This window comes from Daucus carota, chromosome 6, assembly GCF_001625215.2.
Source record: "Daucus carota subsp. sativus chromosome 6, DH1 v3.0, whole genome shotgun sequence".
NCBI lineage: Eukaryota > Viridiplantae > Streptophyta > Magnoliopsida > Apiales > Apiaceae > Daucus > Daucus carota.
This window is the reverse complement of record NC_030386.2, coordinates 25,292,453-25,312,029: the sequence shown is the minus strand read 5'-3', so window position 1 is coordinate 25,312,029 and position 19,577 is coordinate 25,292,453. Positions and strand designations below refer to the sequence as shown.

The window sequence follows — 19,577 nt, the reverse complement described above, 5'->3', positions numbered from 1 at the left end:
TTTGTCGGATACAAATATATTTAAAAAATATATTTATAATTAAGCCATCACAAATTTTTTGTTAAACAGCGAAATTTACTGCCGCGCCAAGTAAAATAAAAAAATCAACCTGTCAGTTTTAAGTACTCCATTTGTTAATTTAAAAGAAAAAAATACCCCATTTGTTATGTTTAGCCATGATCGTAGAAATTGAAAACTGGTGACTGAAATTAATCGGTTGACTCACCGATTATAATATAATACAGATATATTAACATTTTTTGATCTATTAATTGTTTTAATTAAATCAATATGTAATTAATGATGAAATATTATATTAAATTAATCAAAAATACTTTAATAAATCGGGATTTTATTTTAAAGACGGTATTAAGCTAACGAGAGAGCCAGTCCTCCAGAAATGTTTAATACCTCAAGTCTTTGAAGAGTCACAGGGTTGGTAATGAGTCTCATTTGTAGTTGTTAAAAAATGGGGGCTCGGCCCGTTTGAGGCCCGGCATGAGTAAACCCCATCCCCCTCATTTGTACATACACCCTTGTGGCCTTGCACATCAATAGTTAAATGCTCGATTTAAACTTATATGAAAAAAGGTATATAAATTATGTAGATATATGTTCGTTCTGATATCAAGCATCTCCTGTTAGTAAAGGTTTTCACTCCAATGGTGTTATCTATAATTACTATAAGCTAAAATTATACCTAATAGTTTTTTTGAATCAACAAATCTATTGAATGATATTTTGTTATCTATAATTTTTTTGTTAAATGGTGATGGTTGGAGTTCAACCTTTTTTACATATTATCTAAAAGGACCAACTAGATGACATATAGGATGACACATAAGATTTTTAGCTAACAGTCTCAACTCTTGGAGATGCTCTAACGAGTGATAATATCGTTTTTTTAATAAATTTATATTCTTATATAAAAAATTTGTTTGTTAAATAATTTAATTCAAAAATAAAATACACAATATAATAATTAAAAATATAAACATAATAAACCTAAAAAGTTACATGATAATAAATTACCACCTTGCAAATTCAGAATTCATAAACATAGTTAAATTTATAAAAAAATTACATGATAATAAATTACCAACTTGCAATTTGATTTGAGATATTGTGTTGATGAGTTGGAGTGAATTTTTGATATGGTGTAGTGTTCACGCCAAAATGATGTTAAAATTCTATCATTTTGATGTCAGAGATGGTCTAAGGTTGACTGGATATTTACATAACTTGTTTCTTAGATTTTGTTTTATAAATAAAATTTTATGTATTAAATAAATTATAAGAATAATTTATAATATTACGTATGACGTAACTAGATGGTAAATATATTCTAAATTGCTTGGGTAAAATCAACTAGCTTGTGAGGGAGTGAGCGAGTAACCATTTCCATGCAAATGAAGGCACAAATTCTTGATTAAAAATTGAAGTTGCATCAATATCTTTTCTTCCTGCCAATGACAATGAACGAATTACTTGTAAATTATCTTCTAAATCTCAAAAAGCTTCTAGGCATGTGTAGTAAAGACCTAACAAACAAATATAGTAGATAATAATTAATAGTTAATACCAACATATTCGACACCGTATGCATTGATGCACGGCTACGTATTGTTCTGTACGTCCACACAACGATATCTACTTTCATTTTATTACTACTATTTCTTTTGTGTAGCTAAAAAGTTATGTATTATTTATTATTTTTTGTTAAAAGTAGAAAAGATATATATTGTACAGCCCCATGTGAAAGTATGGAACACATCTTTTGAAACCCATGCTCACCTTGCTTAGATACAAGTAATATGCTAGTATGAGATTAATTAATTTAGAGCAGAGATTAGCTAGAGAATATTGCTGATCAACTTTGATTAGACGGTACTCTGAGACGAACAACTTGTACGAAGTTTCTTTCGAGACCCAAAAGCAAGATACTTGGATATGTTATGTAAGCTTTTTCCATTGTACAGCTAAAGTTTGTGAAGAAATTTGTAGTGTAAAGACTATGCGTTCCCCCTTGTGATTTTACAGTACCATGTGCACATCCACCACGTCCATCTAATCTCAGAATCAAAATCTCACAAGAATATTGAATTGTATTTGCTCGTGTTATTATAGCTTTTCTACGAATCCTTATCGAAAATTATCATAACTAACCTAATTGAGTTTCTGACTTTGTATTAGCCAAAAATAAATGCTACAATATTTAATTTTAGCTCAATATTTTAAACATTATTACTCGAGAATCGAGATGCTCACATCAGTGTGAATTGTGAGTGCGAAGAAGATTGTAAAATCCTGAGTAAAAAGTAAAACCTATGCTTGACATTGCTTGTCTTAAGAAAAGGAAAACAGAAGTTAGAAATCTCTGTTGGCGTGCAATATTCGTGCTCCAGAACTTTCACTTAAAAATTTACCACTGTTCAATCAATCATCTCTGTTTCCCTTGAGTTAATTGGTGCGAAAGGAATCTGAGAAATACACTATTAGCTTTACCAAAAGCAAGAACGCATCCTTTTACAAGTCTTTACTGGTAAAGAAAAACAATCAAGGTGGGCGGTTGTACATAGTGGTAACATAACAAATTATATCACAAGATATTTACAAAATCGGTGAAAGATATGCATAGCATGCTGAAATTTATCATAGCCAGCTTGGCCAAGCTTTTTTTTCAAGCTTCTAGCCAACTTTAAAACAAAATGCTATTTCCGTTCCAAAAAATAAGTCACTTCTTTTCCGCATATTTCAACGTGGTCTCTTCTTCGAAATAATAATTTTGTACCAGGGGCTATGAAAATATACCTTTCAAAACTAACAAAGCTAGCTGAATGACCGCACATGAAGTGCCTCCTTAACTTTAACAACGCTCGTATGTGCTAGCACAGTCGCACGCTACCATTAAAAGATTATTACAATATAAAAATATCCTTCGCTTTATAAGTTTATACCCTCTATTTTAATTCCAAGTTTGATTTTTTTAATAACAACCGTCATCAGAGTCTGTGTTCTGAGTCTCACTGTCTCTTCTTTGAGCTAATTATGCATATTAGGACAAACTGAAACCCAGATATCCGAGATGTACAAACATCTGAGCATGCTACGTAAAATTCATTATTCAGAAATTGGCTGCCACCATGATCTTAATGAGCAACTCCAATAACGGATGCCGACTGCCGAGGGGTGCCAAAACTACATGACATGACACCCTTGTCAGTATTCTAATTGTATATGTGGAATGTGGATGAATAGTAAAATGATGTGATAAAGAGCGTCAAAAGTTGGTTTTTCATGAAGTAGAGCGTCAATTTCATTTGTGGTCTCTGTCATGAATAAAAATTGACATCTAGAATGCCAATCAATTTAACGCATGTTAAAAATTGGATTTGAAAAATGACTTAAAGGTGAGAAAATATAAAAAATGATATTTTTCAAAGTTGGCACCAATCAAAAAATGCCGATCAACCATCGGAGTTGATCCCAGTGGCCTTTGCCCCAGCAACTCAAAAAGATCATTCAATACGATGAGACACGAACTTCAGAAAATAAAAAACCCTCCAGTGTCCCTTAGCCGGCTAGCCAGCAGTCCCCTTGCGACTTGATCATGCGTCTGCTATCAACTAAAAGAAACAAATCTTATATTCTGACAACTTAAAGAATTAGGTTGTGAAGGCCTTTTCTTCCTTCCCATCTTTTAGTTGCACTAGTTATTTGAATGATGGACAAGAGGAAGCAAAACCATATTGGTATGATCACTAGCACGCTAATTATTGTATTTGTTAATCTTCTTTTTTTACTCTAGTGCATCCTCTTTTACGGCAAACCATTGGCAAAAATGTAGAAAATCATTCAAACAAGCACGAGAAGTAATCTCCCAACATAGCTTTAACAAAAGCATCTGCCAATACACTATAAAGAAATCTAAAGCGGTTCCATTACCCAACTTTTCAACACATTATATAGCTCAGTGTTTCCGTTGCTCTATGTTCACTCACATTTTTACAAGGTGCTTAAACTACTTAGTATTAACTACAAAGTAAACACCTTAAAAACGCCTCAAGCCTCTCATCTCCAAACTAAATTCATTTCTTTTGGTAAGAATGGACTCACTGAGTACCATACACAAAATCCGAGCCGTCAAGTATAGGAAGCAACAATTTATGAGCAGTCTAGTTCTTTATACTTTGACAACAATGTCATGTAGCTTGTTAGTTTTTAGTCCTTTTTGGTATCCCCCTCTCCGCGCTACTGTCAATGTCTTTCTCTACGTGTCTTTCCCGAAGGTGCTTTCGCTCTTCTTGAGCGCCAAGGTCGTGTTCATCATAGGCAATCTCATTGTTGTTTTCCTTGTAGGAGAGTTTAAGATATATACAGTACCACATCCTTCTCAAGCACACGGAACGGAGGGCCAAATCCTAAGAAGTCCAGACAAAGAAAGGGGAAACCCTGTGATTCCACTGGAGGAGAAAGGAAAGAATGAGAAAATGAATCTTCACCATATTCAGTTAGCCAGAGAGACGGCACCAATAAAAGTTGATAGACGTGAACCACTAAATGGAGATTCCCGATACCTTGGGGCTCAAAGTTATCAGATGATCTCAGTTGCTTTGCAGCCGAAAAGTACAAACAGAGTCACTCTTAAACATGAAAAAACTTCAGTCCACAGAAAAGGATGTTCGGAACAAAAAGATCACAGGGAAGAGTTAATGTCAGGTGAGAAAGACCTGAACAAGATGGCAGATGATTTTATTGCAAGGGTTAATAAGCAGAGGAGGCTTGAAGCTGAGCTATATAAATATTAATTAGTAGATGTCAATATTACCCAAGGAGACTCTGTATCTGAGTGACCAGGGAAATAAATATAGAGATATGAAAGGTGAATTAGTAAAGAGTAGGGGCTTGTGCGTTCAGGTTTTGGCTTATTATGAGTTGAAATAAAAGCACATATGAAGTTAGTTACTACAATTCTTTGCTAAAAAGCTTGAGATTTTTTCTAAAGGAGATGAATAGCAGAGTTGTGGTCATATTTTCTGCCGGCAGATTGTGTTGATTACGTTCAAGTCCTCTAACCAACTAACACTGTTCAGATATCGGAAAAAGTGTAATGGTTTCCGTATCAAACTAACAACTAATGCAATGTGTATTGGTATTTAGATAGCGATTCTGCCTTAACCCTCAACAAGAGCTAGAGGTTTAAGAATAGTCAGCAGTTAACCTTCAGAATTACATCATAACATGGTTCCTCCTCGGAGCAGGGGTTAAGTTCCAAGTACATGCTGACTATCATACTACATGCATAACAGAAGTTGCATAAACATAACAAGAGCTAGTATGAATAAACAATAAACCTTCCGAAGTACATAACATGGTTTCTCCTCGGAGTAGGGGTAAAGTTCGAAATACATGTTACCCTCCTGAGACCTTAGCCCCGCATATCCTTGGATAAGGAAAAAGATCCAAATACATCATAAGTGCATGAATTATTATCCTCAAAATGCTTTCAGCCATATAGCATATTCATGTACATCTGCATCATCGATGCAGGGCTATTTATGCAGCCAAGAATATTTACTGCATATTCTCTCCCGCCTGGAATATACATTCAATATGCTGGTACTTTTGCTAATAAAGAACCCCACTGGTCAGTGTAAAGATTAAATTGACCAAATTATATGTTGAATATCGTCGGTTCCTGGACCTGATGTTAGTCAATTGTAACTTTCAAACATACTAATTAGAGTCTAGATTGGCTGGAGAATATGAATGGACTTTAAACGATACTTTCAGATGGACAACTTGTATGAAGTTTCTCCGAAGACAAGCTAGGGCTGTAATTCGAGCCGAGTCGGGCGAGTGTCGAGCCGAGCCTAATTCGAGCCAAGTTTATTCGAGTCGAGCCGAGCCGGCTCGATTAACTAATCGAGCCTAAATCTTTGCCCGAACTCGACTCGGTTAATTTCACGAGTCGAGTCGAGCCGGCTCGTTTAGCTAAACGAGCCGGTTTTAACGAGTCGAGTGAGCCAACTCGTATAATTTTACACTTAATCGAGCCCAATCTTCTACCCGAACTCGGCTCGTTTAATTTCACGAGTCGAGTCGAGCCGGCTCGTTTAATTAAACGAGCCGAAACCTTTGCCCGAACTCGGCTCGTTTAACGAGTCGAACCGAGCCGAGCCAACTTAAACGAGTTCGAGCCGGGCGAGCTCGCGAGCCGCCCGACTCGAATTACAGCTCTAAAGACAACCAAGCAATTCACTGAATCGTTGTATAACTTTTCTGAAGAAATTTGTAGTGTAAAGAGGGTACCTCCCCTTGTGGTTTTACAGTGGCATGTGCACATCCACGTTCTAGTTCAGGAACTAAAACCTAACAAATTTTTTGAATCATATTCCCATCTATTCACAACTTTTACTATTAATATGTATCTAGTATTCTACTATTCTCAATTGGCCGACAATTTTCATCCTTCAGAACTTTCACTTTTTGATTTACCAAAGTTCAATCAATCATCTCTCTTTATCTTATGGATTTCAGTTAATCTGTAATTATGTAGGGAAGGAATCCGAAATTTACGCATCCACGAATCAATAGAAAAGGCTTTTCCTTTTGTCAATCTTTATTGGCAAAGAGAAAAGTCAGGATTAATTCTAATGTTAGAGTGACTGAAGTAAACTAGTCCTCACCAACAACCAAAGTAAAACAAGTTAAACCCCTTGAAATTAAGAACTTGTGTAGGAGCTTGTTATTTATTACTGAACTAAAAGTGGTTACTATAAGCATAAAGGATTTAGGTAAGTGCAAGCACACTACTATAAAATGATTAAAGACATTTCTTCACCGTCTTTTGCCAGGTACATAATTTTTCACTGTATTTTCCTTGGTCTAAATTATTCATCTTTCGGAGCAAACTAATGAAGTTTCAAGACGCTAAGAGCGAAATGAGATTATCTGTGCAGGCCAGGTTGCAGGCATACTTATCATCTATACTTTAGATTTAGAACCAGCAACTGTTTAGTCTATTATAAGATGGACCGACACTATGGCTAGGAGTGGCATTCGCTCTGTACAACTCTTAAATCCTTCTTAATACGACAGATGAAGAGTTTTCAGAAAACAAAAGACCTAAGCTGGCCTGGTGGCCCCACCCTAGCCAGAAAACTTGATCCAGCCCTCTCATTCCTTAACCTTCCTTTCATCGCACTCTTAAGTTAGCATCCGCGAAAGATAAGATGTACGCAGACCTTACTGCTACCTTATTTTATAGAGACTATATATTTATGTGTGTGCTAGCTAGTAGCAAAAGTTTACATAAATGCTTTGTACCTGAAATGAGTTTCTGCTTGTTATGAGACTCACTTAATAATTAGGTTGTGGAACCCTTTCTTTAAGTTGCACTTACAATTGTATGATGCAGAAGAAGCAAGACTATATTGGTACAATCACTCAGAAGTTAATTATTATGACTTTTTCTTTTTTTACTCTAGTGCATCCACTTTTACGGCAAACCAATATAAACCATTAGCAAAAAGTAGAAAATTATTCAATTTAACACAAGAAGAAACCCCCTAGCGTTGCTTTAACAAAAAGCATCTGCCCATAGAATCTAAAAAAAATCTAAAGCATTTCCATTACCTAACTTTTCATACACTATATAAACCAGTGTTTGCAATGCTCTGTGTTCAGTCACATTGATATGTGTTCTCCACAAGGTAGTTAAACTAACAAGTAGAAACCTTAACTAAGCCTCTCTTCTCCAAACTAAATCCATTTCTTTTATTGAAATGGATTCTTCGAGTATACACAAGATCCATGCCATCAACAAGAATAGGAAGCAAGAATTAATGAGCAGTCTAGTTCTTTATACTTTGACTACAATGTCATGCAGCTTGTTAGTTTTTAGTCCTTTTTGGTATCCCCCGCTCTGCGCTACTGTCAATGTCTTTCTCTACGTGTCTCTTCCGAAAGTCGTTTCAGTTTTCTTCAGTGCCAAGTTTGTGTTCATTGTAGGTAACCTCATCATATTCTTCCTTGTAAGCGAGTTTCAAAAATCTAAAGTACCACACTCTTCAGAAGTGCATGGCGCTACGGGTCAAATCCTACAAAGTTCTAACAAAGAAAGGAAAACCCCAAAATTTACTTTAGAGGAGAAAGGGGAAAATATAAAAATGAAACTTAAGTGTCAACAACTAGCGAAAGGGACAACTCGAAGAATAGTTGAAAAATTTGAACCACAAAATGAAGCAGCCCAACATCTTGGGGTTCAAAATTGTCAGATGATATCAATTGCTTTGAAGCCAAAAGATATAAATAAAGTGACTCATACATATGAAGAAAGTTCAATGGTTAGAGAAGGATGTTGGGAGCAGAAAGAAAGTAACGGGAAAAATCCAGATGGTGAAGAGTTAAAGTCGCATGAAAAAGACTTGAATAAGATGGCAGATGATTTTATTGCAAGGGTTAATAAACAGAGGCGGCTTGAAGCCGAGTTATATAGTATTGTTGAGTAGAGGTCATTGTTACTCAGACATGTGTTGAGTCGACAGAAAAATAAAAAGAGAGAACAGAGGAACTGTAAAAGGTTTAAGGTCTGTGCTTCAGGTGTTGGCTCAGTAATCAGTTAAAATAAAATCCTATTGGCAGTTGCTTACATTTCCTTGAACTTATCTCTTAAGTCGATGATTCAGGTTGGTCATATATTTCTGCTGGTAGAAGTTGGTTTAGTCCAAGTTTTCTTACCAACACTAATTAGGTACCAGTGTAATAGATGTCGGCTTAAGAGCTGTGGCATGTTGAAATGGTAGTGTGAATAATTTCAAGATTCTACCTACTCTGCCTATAAATACTTCAGACATTACTCTTCTTGTTTAGTTATTTAACTTATTTGGTTAATGTATCACAGGACTGTGGCCTGCTATCCAACATAAAATACCCAAGGATATAAACAACATAACGCGACATGCATAACAAAAAAATCACAGAAGGCATAGCAACCATTATATTCAATACTCAGGTCTAAGCTATAAACCTTACTTGATTTGAACATGGATTTTAGGCGGAGAAACGCAGCAGTGTAACCGTAGATCAGCTGCAAATGAAACTTGGGTAATTAAGAGAGACATCGCATAACCAGATAATAAAGCGGAACAATTTGTGACATTCATATATTTTGCTAATTAACGTACACATGGTGAAAATTATGCTCATCTACAGAGAGATAAATACATCTGATTTCTCATACCTGGTGCACCCGCAGGCCGCAGCTTTACTTTGAACTTGCATCATAGCTTATAATGTAGCCTGAAAAAATATGCATCCCGATATTATCAAGTTTGAGATTTCATACTTTGTCATCATCCATTAATTAATCATTTGAAACCCTAGCCTTCTAGTCTATCACAAAATTGACACATACGAGTATACAACCGCTCTTATAAGCAATTTTGCCTTTTAGAATTTGCGCTCCGGCACGAAAAACTGTAAACGTTGTATTGGTCGCTAGTATTTCGTATAGATTCTCATCTTAATAAATTCTGTCAAAATAAAATATATATTTCCCCTTTTTTTTGCTAATATATTTCCCCTTTTTCTGTTTGATACAATTTTTATACTATTTTCATCCTCAACTATCATTAATTTACATAATTTTCAAAAGGGAAAACTAATTCTAACATCCTTAAACTATTGGCACTTTTTTTCCCAGGTCCCAGAACTATAAATTAAAATGGATAAGTAATTGAACTTTTGAATTTTTCCTATCATAGTCCTTCCGTTAAATTTTTGTAAACGGACATTATATTTTGCTGATATGGCGAGTTATAAAATAAATCGAAAATATATTTTTCCGTGTAAGCAGCCCACATGGATCCGAGGAAAAATTCTGACGGTTATTCATCGTGGCCCTCCTTCTTTGCTAGTCTCCTTCCTTCCCTTTCTCTATACCATTCATTTTATTTTTCTCTCTCTCGACCCTCTCTGCCATAAAACACCCACAACACTCAAAATGGAAAAAAGGCCCTAATTATCAAAAATAACAGAATTAATGCCCAAAATACACTTTTTTTCAGAAAAGGCCCTAAATAACCATTAAAGACGTATTTGAATTAGCGTCTCACCTTTGTAACAAAACGTGACATCGTTTTGCATTTTTTTGTTTTATATAACAATCAAACGCTACATACAGTAGCGTTTTAACATTTAGAGACTAAGTGTGGGATTCTGCTAGTATTACCACATACACAAGTGTGGTTGACCATACTTCAGCATCATTACGAAATTTTTGTCCAGCAGTAGGTTTCCCGTAGGCCTAGTTATGCAACAAACAAGTAAATTAAAAAAGCAAATTTAATTATGATAACAAAAAGTAAATTTAAACAAATAAATTAATAATCATTAATATTTAGGATTTGTATTTGGATTTTAGAAAAATTAATTTATATTTTAAATTAAATTGAGTGACGGTTAGGGTTTAGGATTGAGGGTTTAGGGCCCTAAACACTCGAGTCTAAACCCTAATTAATTAATTTACAATCGTTAATATTTAGGGTTTAAGTTTGGGTTGCAGAATGATTAATTCGTACTGTATATTAAATTGGCCGACGGTTAGGGTTTAGGATTGAGGGTGTAGGGCCGGTAGGCCCTACTCCCTCGAGCCTAAACCCTAATTAATGCGAGGCTGCAGGGCCGAAGGCCCTAAAGCCGAGAAACTGGCGGAATAAATTAATTTACAATCGTTAACATTTAGGGTTTAGGTTTGGATTATAGAATGATTAATTCATACTTTAAATTACCCTCGAGCCTAAACCCTAATTAATGCGAGGCTGCAGGGCCGAAGGCCCTAAAGCCGAGAAACCGGCGGAATAAATTAATTTACAATCGTTAACATTTAGGGTTTAGGTTTGGGTTATAGAATAATTAATTCATACTTTAAATTAAATTGACTAACGGTTAGGGTTTAGGACAAAAATTGTTTTTGGTATTTTAAATTTATAGGCTAGACACTACTGGGCTACCATTTGATGTTAAAACTAATATAAACGCAAGTTTAAGTAGCGTGTTTAGTTAAATGAGAAAAAAAGAAAGGCTGGACGCCATTGCATCTAGTGTCTTGCCTGTATACACTCCCTGCTAAACAAAAACCACAGTGACTAAACGCTTTTGAATGTAGCGTTTCTATTTTATTAATAAAAAACAAAACCTAAGACGCTACACGATGTAGCGTTTTGGATAAAAAAAAACCAAGACGCTACACCATGTGCGTCACTAATGGTTAGTGAGGGCCATTTATCGGGTATTTTGATATTTGAGGCATTATCACCTCAAATTTGGTTATTTGGGGCCGAAACCCCTCAAAATAGCTGTAGCCGCTCTTAATCCTCTCTATTCAAAATAGCTGTAGCCGCTCTTAATCCGCTCTATTTGCCGCCGCAAGTCACCATCGGCGAGCATCGCCGGGGGCGCTCCAACAGCCCGGTGGCGTAATTAAAACCTCCAATTATTTCCTCCGAGCCATTTAACAACTTCCAAGCCAATTATAGAATCCGGCACCGCAATTATAAAAACCCCAATCTTATACCAAGAACCCTAGTTTACTAAAAACCCTAATTTACTATTTCACATGTGTCATCCACGTGAGCTGCTTACACAGAAAAAACATATTTCCGAAGGACTATGATAGGAAAATTCAAAAGTTTAATTACTTATCCATTTTTATTTATAGTTTAGAGACCTAGAAAAAAAAGTGTCAATAGTTCAAGGATGTTAGAATTAATTTTCCCTTTTCAAAAAGTATTAAATAAAATTATTATTAAATTTTAGTAAAATTATCTCATAGAGTACAAGGATTACATATAAATTATATAAACATTACTTCAGGCACAACAAAATGACTAGATATAAAGGTTGGCTTCTCAGTTTACTTTATACAAGACCTCACTTAATCCGTCCAGAACATAAAGGTTGGCTTCTTCTCACTCAGTGACATTGAAAAACATTTTAGAGAAGTTAAGTTGTTTGGCAAATGTTGGGGCCGTTTGGGTTAGCTTAAAAGAAGTGACTTCTTGCTTATAGTAAAGAAGTGGAGTAGAAGTGAGAAGTAAATAAGTTAATAAAGTGTTTGGAAAAGAAGCAGAAGCTGTGAGACAGAAGCTAGCATTCTCAGCTTCTTAAAAGTGCTTCTACTTCTTTGCACAAACGGGTCAAGAGAAGCAGAAGCCAGAAAGTAGCTTCCGCTTCTCTTGGCCAAACAGGCCCGTTATCTGGGATCAAACTTGGCTTCTGAACTAGTTAGCACTACTTAAAAAGACAATCCAGATCTTAAAGCAACCCTTGATATCTAATGAATGTGGTTTCCTGATCAGCTATGAGCTACACATAGAATAGGATTATTGAATTGGAATTTTTGGTCAAGGAGATATGTTGATGGCATTAGATTGTTGAACAGATCGAGAGGGTCTTAATCTTCTAAGAAGACCCCAAGCATCAGACGCAGAACAACCCTGGTTCATTTCAATCGCAACCGGGAGAGGAGAGGCTTCACTTATCTGTATCACCATTGTTCCCTGGAAAACAAACAAAGGTTATTCAACAGCAAACAGACAAACTTCCTGAAGTGTCAGTCTGTCCTTGAATCCAAAAGCTGCTATTAGTAAACAAAAAAATGGCACTGAAAAATATGAGAACGGTACCTCAAAGTTAAATAAGAAATTTTGATACTGCATCAGAGTCTTCTTCATATCATCAACTATCTTCTGGTCTGGAGAAAGATAAGCAGCATTTACTTCTTCAGGAGGATGACCTATTGCTTGTAGCACAAGCTGAAGAGCAACATCACATAGTATTATATTGTAAGATCGCATATCTTCTGCATGTCAAATTGACAAATTCAGTATACTCACATCATGACTAATGAGGATTTCGGATATCAGGCTACCATCATCAACATAAGCATGAAGCTCGTATGTGGTCCTTTGCCTGAACTGGAAGCTCTTCACACTGGTCATGAAGCACTACATATTTGCAGCAGAATTACTTAATGACACAACAATATATCAGTAAGAATTATTTCCCCACAGCAAGATAACTATCACACCAAAAGAACTTATCATTGTCAGAAGTAAAAATAATCTAATGACCAAATAACTAACTATATAATATGCAGAAAAATAGTTTGCATATTTCCTCTGCAGGAGATGTAGTTCTGTAATGATGTCTTCTTCTTGTGTCATATTTCACATAAAGTAGAGTGATTTTGAACAAAAGCTATAATGCATGTCATCTTATAGCCACAAATTTGCATTAATCACCAAAAGTGATAGGGGTACAAGAGTTTAGAAGGATGTCGTAGGATTAATTAATTAGATACAGCGACGAGAGAGAAATTTTTTTAAAGAAGCAATCACTTTATTGGAAAGCAGTATTTACCATTCATAGTATCTGTCTTTCCAGCTTATAAATAATAAACCAGATGCGTGTCCAAGAAAACCTTCAAACAAAAACAAGAGGGATCTCAAACACACACTGCTTTTACATAAATGCATTGCAGGCTTGCCATAATATATTAACCATTAACTAATGGCGTTTAGACAATTACAAGCATCAATTTCTGGCATGAGATATTAGGCATAATATGGGAAGATGTTATTCACACTTGTATTCCAATTTGCATCACTGGGTGTAACCTTTGTCTTACCTGGATTCTGATAACACATTTGACAGCATTATTATAAAGTTAAACCATATAATGACACCAAACTTGTAAGTTACAAGAATGTTTTATACAAACCTTAATTTTTCCTTGAACATTAGGAATTTGACCGTTCATTGCTGCCCACTTTGTTAACAGACTAGCCAAGTAGGTGAAGGGGCTTTCTCCGTCTGCAGTTAGTACGGGTAGATGTTCCACATCAACCATTTGAATATCATCAAGACTTGAGAAAGCAGTTGATGACTTGTTTGCTTCATGGTCATGCTGCTGGAGGGGAATCGTAGACTCTTCTCCGGTTTGTCGATTAATAGACACGTTAGTAGATATGTTACCATCAACCACTTGGATATCGTCAAGACTTGAGAAAGTAGTAGATGAGCTGTTCGCTTCACGGACTTGCCGCTGAATTGGAAGAGTAGACTCTTCTCTACTTTGCTGATTGATAGACACGTTATTAGATGTGTTACTGTCAACCATTTGAATATCGTCAAGAGTTGAGAAAACAGTGGATGAGTCATTTGCTTCATGGTATTGCCGCTGGATTCGAACAGTTGACTCTTCTCTAGTTTGTTGATTGATAGACACGTTATTGGGTGTGTTTCCTGCAATAAAGAAGCATGTGTTACATATCCTAAACTTAATTGATCTTTTTGATCTATATTTTCTTCTAAATATCTTAAGAGCTATGTATTAGACCATCAGAATTGGACCACTGACATGATATTTCATAATGCTTATATACAGGTAAGAAATTGCAAAAGATATTATTTGCAGCCTTCAGTTAAATCACATAATATTGTCTTCACGTAAATTGGTATTGAAGGAAACCTATACTTTAAATTCAAAAATAGCTGAATGTTGGATTCGTATAATCTTGTACATAAGCTTGGAGAACTGTGTTCTTTTAAATGATCCTGCAGAACTAACTAATACCAACGATGACTTAATTTGATACCTGATCACTCAGCAGTCAGTAATAATTGTATCTCATCTTATTATGGTTCCACAAACCAAAAATACCTGGGACATCCGCCTGAAAAGGAGCTGCATTATGAGGTGCCGAATTATTAGTTTGTGTCTGAGCACCAAATCCATTAGGTCGCGGAGTTGCAATATGAGGCGCTGAAATATTAGTTTGTGTCTGAGCACCGAGTCCATTAGGTCGCGGAGTTGCATTATGAGGAGCTGAACTATTAGTTTGTGTCTCAGCACCGAGTCCATTAGGTCGCGGCCATGCAGCATAAGTAGCTCTAGTTTCCAAAGGCAGGACCACTCCAGATTTTGTTCTGCATAAATCAACAAGAGAAAAGTATAGCATAACTGAATACATGCTAACTATGATGAATAAATACTTGCCTATTTTCCGGAAAGAGGCCTTTTTTAACTGATTCTGTTGCAAAAACTTTCGAACAATAGTTGCCTAAATGCAGATACATGGATCTCTTAAACCCGCAATTAAGATTACAGTTAATCTTATTATAAAAATGTTGATAATGACAGTTATACTGCATTTCTGGCAAAAAGCATAAAATCACAGAATTATCATGTGTAGGAAGATCAACCTAAATCGTATGCTAAATGAAAGTATATTATCTCCAGCCAAATATCACTTTCAGACACAGGGACAAACGAAAGATGAGAGTGAGATTTAGTACTCATGGTCCTTCAACATGTGACACCAAAACATATTGCTGGTTCATACCAAATGATGGCCTTGTTACATACCATGTACTCAAACTAATGTTTACCTAGTAATACCTTTTTCCTCTTGCTGGCTTATTTACTTCCTGAACAAGCCTCTGACGTGCTGCTTCCAATTCCTCAACATGTCCTCCTAATACCTCAAGAACCTCAGGAACCAGCATTAAAATTCCATGTCTTACGTTTACATTACAAACAACCACCTACCAAATTGCAGCATTAACCTAGCTTTTAATTTTAGCTGAATTGGAATTAAAAAACCATGCATATGTACTATTTAACGTACAGCTAGAGAGCAAAAACAGAACAGTAAAGGAACCTTCATCCCAGCAGGAGCCAGAACTTCAAGATTTTTAATTGGCCTGTATTCCATGCCAAACACACGTTGAACACCATCCGTCATGCTCAACTTAAGACACCTTTTATGTCCGGAAGCCGCAGTCTGATATCTGCCTTTAAGCGGACGACTAATATTCACAATTTCATCCACCTACCAAAATCCACCCCCGTAAATTCAAGCTAGACAAACAATTAACATATACTCGTAATTTTAATCTCTACATCATCTAATAACATAACAAATCCTAAACTGCACATAATTAACTAAAATGTTTGCTAAACAAATATACAACACAAAGTCCCGCGATTCGTACCTGCAAGACAAACGGTCCAGCCAAATCGACAAGATGCATATCCACCACATTCCCCGGGAGCACACCAGCTCCCACATAATTCATATCCGAATACAAAACCTGCTCGAAACAAAGCTTAGCCTTCGCCACATCATCCAGCCTCGAAAACCCATTCACCGCACTCTCGAGACCACTTACACACGAATCAAGCCACTCTCTCCGTAATCTCACCCCCAAACCAGCTAAAAAGCCACTAATAGCACAATCACCCACCTCAATTGGAGGCGAATCATTTTGCTCAGGCGGAGATAAATTATCGGAGACATCAATGAATTCATCGTCATCGGAGATATCGAGAGGAATGGGCTGAGTATTAGGGTTTGTTGAATTGAGATTAACTGATTCGAAATTGATAGTGGATGTTTGTAAATCAATAGATATGTTGTTGTTGTTGTTGCCGAACTCTTCCTCTTGGTGGTGGGTCAGGGGTGGCGGCGGCGGCGGCTGGTCGTCTTCGTCGGAGGAGGATGAGACCATTCGGAGATTTCGTCTTCGTGGCGGCATCATTTTGGTGACTGTTTAAGCTGGAAACGATTTTTTCCCTCCATTTTATTTAATTTTCTATGGCGGGCCAGAGTTTTTGGGCTTTTTTTTTCATCAAATTGGGTTTGGCCCGGGATGATTGACTTAGGGTTGGATTTAATTATGTGAGGTCCGTTAAACAAGTTAAATTTGAAAATAAACACGTGTAACTTGGTTATCGAGCTCAAAATCTTCCATAAATTATTAAATTATTCAAACCTTCAATTAAATTTTTATGTTTTTTTATGGAAATTAAATTTTTATGTTAAAAATGAGACGGAAAAATAACGTGAAATTACATAACTACACATATTATTATTCCAATTTTTTCCCCTAGTATCGAAGTAGGACAAAAATACGTTAATATCCAAATGAAAAAAGATTATTTACTTGTTTCAAACCATAATTTTTAATCCTCAACATGACACTTAGATCATTTAAATAGCACAAAAACATTTCATGTCAAGTATACATAGGAGCCAGAAGGGGCCATATGCCCCCCTCATTATACTAGTGTATTTATATTATAAATTTAAAAAATTATCTTTATATTTATATAAATATAATATTTGGCCCCGTAAAGATTTTTTGACTCTTCTAAAAAAACTAGCACTTGTAAACTAATTTTTTTTAATTTAATAACTTTTTCTATAATTAAATTTAAAATTAAGACCATTTAAAAAACAAACATCATATATTTAAGCATACTTAAAAAATGTAGAGCTTTACTATAAATTTTATGCTAATATTTTTATGTATTTGTACATTAAATATTTAAATGTGTCGACGAATTTTTTTTTTTTGCCCTATATGAGCTGGCTTTGGAGTTCATAATGACGGCATTTATAGCTTGGCAAAACTAACAATAGATTTGCTCTACCCCAAATGCAACACTAAATAGAGTTATACCAAAAATGCACTATGTATATTTATATACCAATAATCTGAGGGAGCCCATAATGCTTTGCGAGGGTGTTGAACTCCTCAGCTTAGTACGTTTCTTGGTTTTATATTCAAAAAGTAAAATTTTGAAAGCTGAATTTTTAAGTGTATATTTTTTGGTAGAAAGAAAGCATTGATCTCAAAATTGTGATATATGATATGACCTGGGGACCACTGTAAATTATAGTAAAAGACTTCATGTAATGTATCAACATGTATGCATGCAGCCAGTGGCCAATACAGCTCCGAAAATAAGGGGGTCCCATATAATATTTTGTACTGATGATTAATCGGAATGAACACAGGAAAAAAAATAATATTCATATTATATAATTTTTTGCCGTTTAACAAAATAAATAAGTCATGTCCACTTTGATTTGAATGGTGGATACCAACATGATAACATAGAAAACAAAAAATTAATATTCAGATTATATAATTTTTTACCGTTTCACGACATTATCTAAAATTAAAAATAAAAATTTAAGAGGATCTCTTGCCCCTCTCAAGATCCGCCTCTATATGCAGCGGAAATATATATATAACATGCAACATTGTACGTAGATGATAAAAACAAAAAATTAATATTCAGATTATATAATTTTTTACCGTTGCACGACATTATCTAAAATTAAAAATAAAAATTTAAGAGGATCTCTTGCCCCTATCAAGATCCGCCTCTATATGCAGCGGAAATATATATATAACATGCAACATTGTACGTAGATGATAAAGTTGAGCATATTCTTGTATTCTGTAAACCTACTTTAGATAAGGTTAAAAAAGTTACTAAAGAAACTGCATCGGCATCAGTCGTATATTATTGAAATATAGATATGGTTATTAGAAGAAGTTGTTTAGATGGCTGACCTACATATTACACAACTTATAATATTATATACTGTATATAATAATATTGATTATAAGCTAGGAGGATTGGAAGTGTCAACAGGTTTGTTGTCAACTGGAGGATGAGGGTCTAGGTGTAGTGCTGATGGTGGCTGATCTGCCGGAGGAGACATTACTGGCTCCTCCAGCTGGACGGATGACTTGTTTGAAGGCTGATCATCCGCAGGAGACATTGCTAGCGGGAGCTTAGAGGACTTCCTTGGAGCTGGCTTGCTTACCACATTCCCTCCATGAATCCTATTTGATTCAAAATCCAGGATTATAGAAACAATTATCATTGTTGTCTTTCTCATCTTTTCCAACTTCATCACAAGCACAACTTTATTAATCTTTTTACAACACGTACAATTTATAGCACAACGTGTTTGCTGTTTTCAGATACACGACAACTCGTTTATATATATATATAGTAGTATTTAATTTATTATATGGGTAGGAAATGAAGAGGCCCCAAATCAGGTCAATTTCTCACATAAATTTGTTACTACTTTTTCTTTTTCTTTTTTGTTTTGGGGGCACCAGCTACTTTTATTCACATTTTTTTCTCTCAACCACACAATTTATTTTTGTTTGCTGTTTTCAAATGCACGACAACTCATTTATATATAGTAGTATTTAATTTATTATATGGGTAGGAAATGAAGATGCCCAAATCAGATCAATTTCCCACATAAATCTGTTACTACTTTCTCTTTTTCTTTTTTGTTTTGGGGGCACTAGCTACTTTTATTCACAATTTATTTCTCTTAACCGCACAATTTATTTTTGTTGCCACCAATTATAATCGAGCATTCAGACTCGCTCACCTACCTTAATTAAATTCACTGATGTAACAATTACGAGTAAGAGCAAGTCCAACAGTGTCTTAGTGAAAGCCCTATATATATAATAAAATATAATGTCCTAGTGATTTAGGACACTATACACATACATCTATTCCAACAATATGCCTTATCTTCATGTCTTAATATTAAAATATTAATATATTTGAATACAACTATATATAAGCCAAGTATGAAAATGTGTGAAAAGAGAGAAAGTGAATATTTTATGGATTAAAATGATTTAGGACAACAATGTCCTAAATTGGTGTCCTAAATTAA

General features: G+C 35.3%; 1 protein-coding gene across 2 annotated transcripts; it reads right to left on the bottom strand.

Moving 5' to 3' along the window:
- Positions 1-11,922: 11,922 nt before the first annotated feature.
- Positions 11,923-16,640, bottom strand: LOC108226406 (recQ-mediated genome instability protein 1). 2 transcript variants are annotated; one of them, XM_017401361.2, is made up of 8 exons: positions 16,063-16,640; positions 15,729-15,899; positions 15,467-15,612; positions 14,729-14,994; positions 13,787-14,310; positions 12,900-13,010; positions 12,690-12,818; positions 11,923-12,563 (listed from the first exon to the last, which is right to left on the bottom strand). In XM_017401361.2, exons 1-8 carry the CDS (start codon positions 16,606-16,608, stop codon positions 12,408-12,410), a joined length of 2,049 nt encoding a protein of 682 aa, XP_017256850.1. In that variant the 5' UTR covers positions 16,609-16,640; the 3' UTR covers positions 11,923-12,407. The 2 variants fall into 2 exon arrangements, 1 of the variants encoding a protein (XP_017256850.1); XR_010284154.1 differs by lacking the exon at positions 11,923-12,563 and adding an exon at positions 13,426-13,486 and having other exon boundaries at positions 12,792-12,818.
- Positions 16,641-19,577: the final 2,937 nt, after the last annotated feature.

Excerpts from the sequence above, each read along its gene's own strand:
- LOC108226406 (XM_017401361.2), bottom strand. The coding sequence starts at position 16,608 with ATGATGCCGCCACGAAGACGAAATCTCCGAATGGTCTCATCCTCCTCC. Across the intron at positions 14,995-15,466 it reads AAGCCAGCAAGAGGAAAAAG|AACAAAATCTGGAGTGGTCC; the intron begins GTATTACTAGGT and ends TGATTTATGCAG. Across the intron at positions 12,819-12,899 it reads AAATCCTCATTAGTCATGAT|CTTGTGCTACAAGCAATAGG; the intron begins GTGAGTATACTG and ends GTTGCTCTTCAG.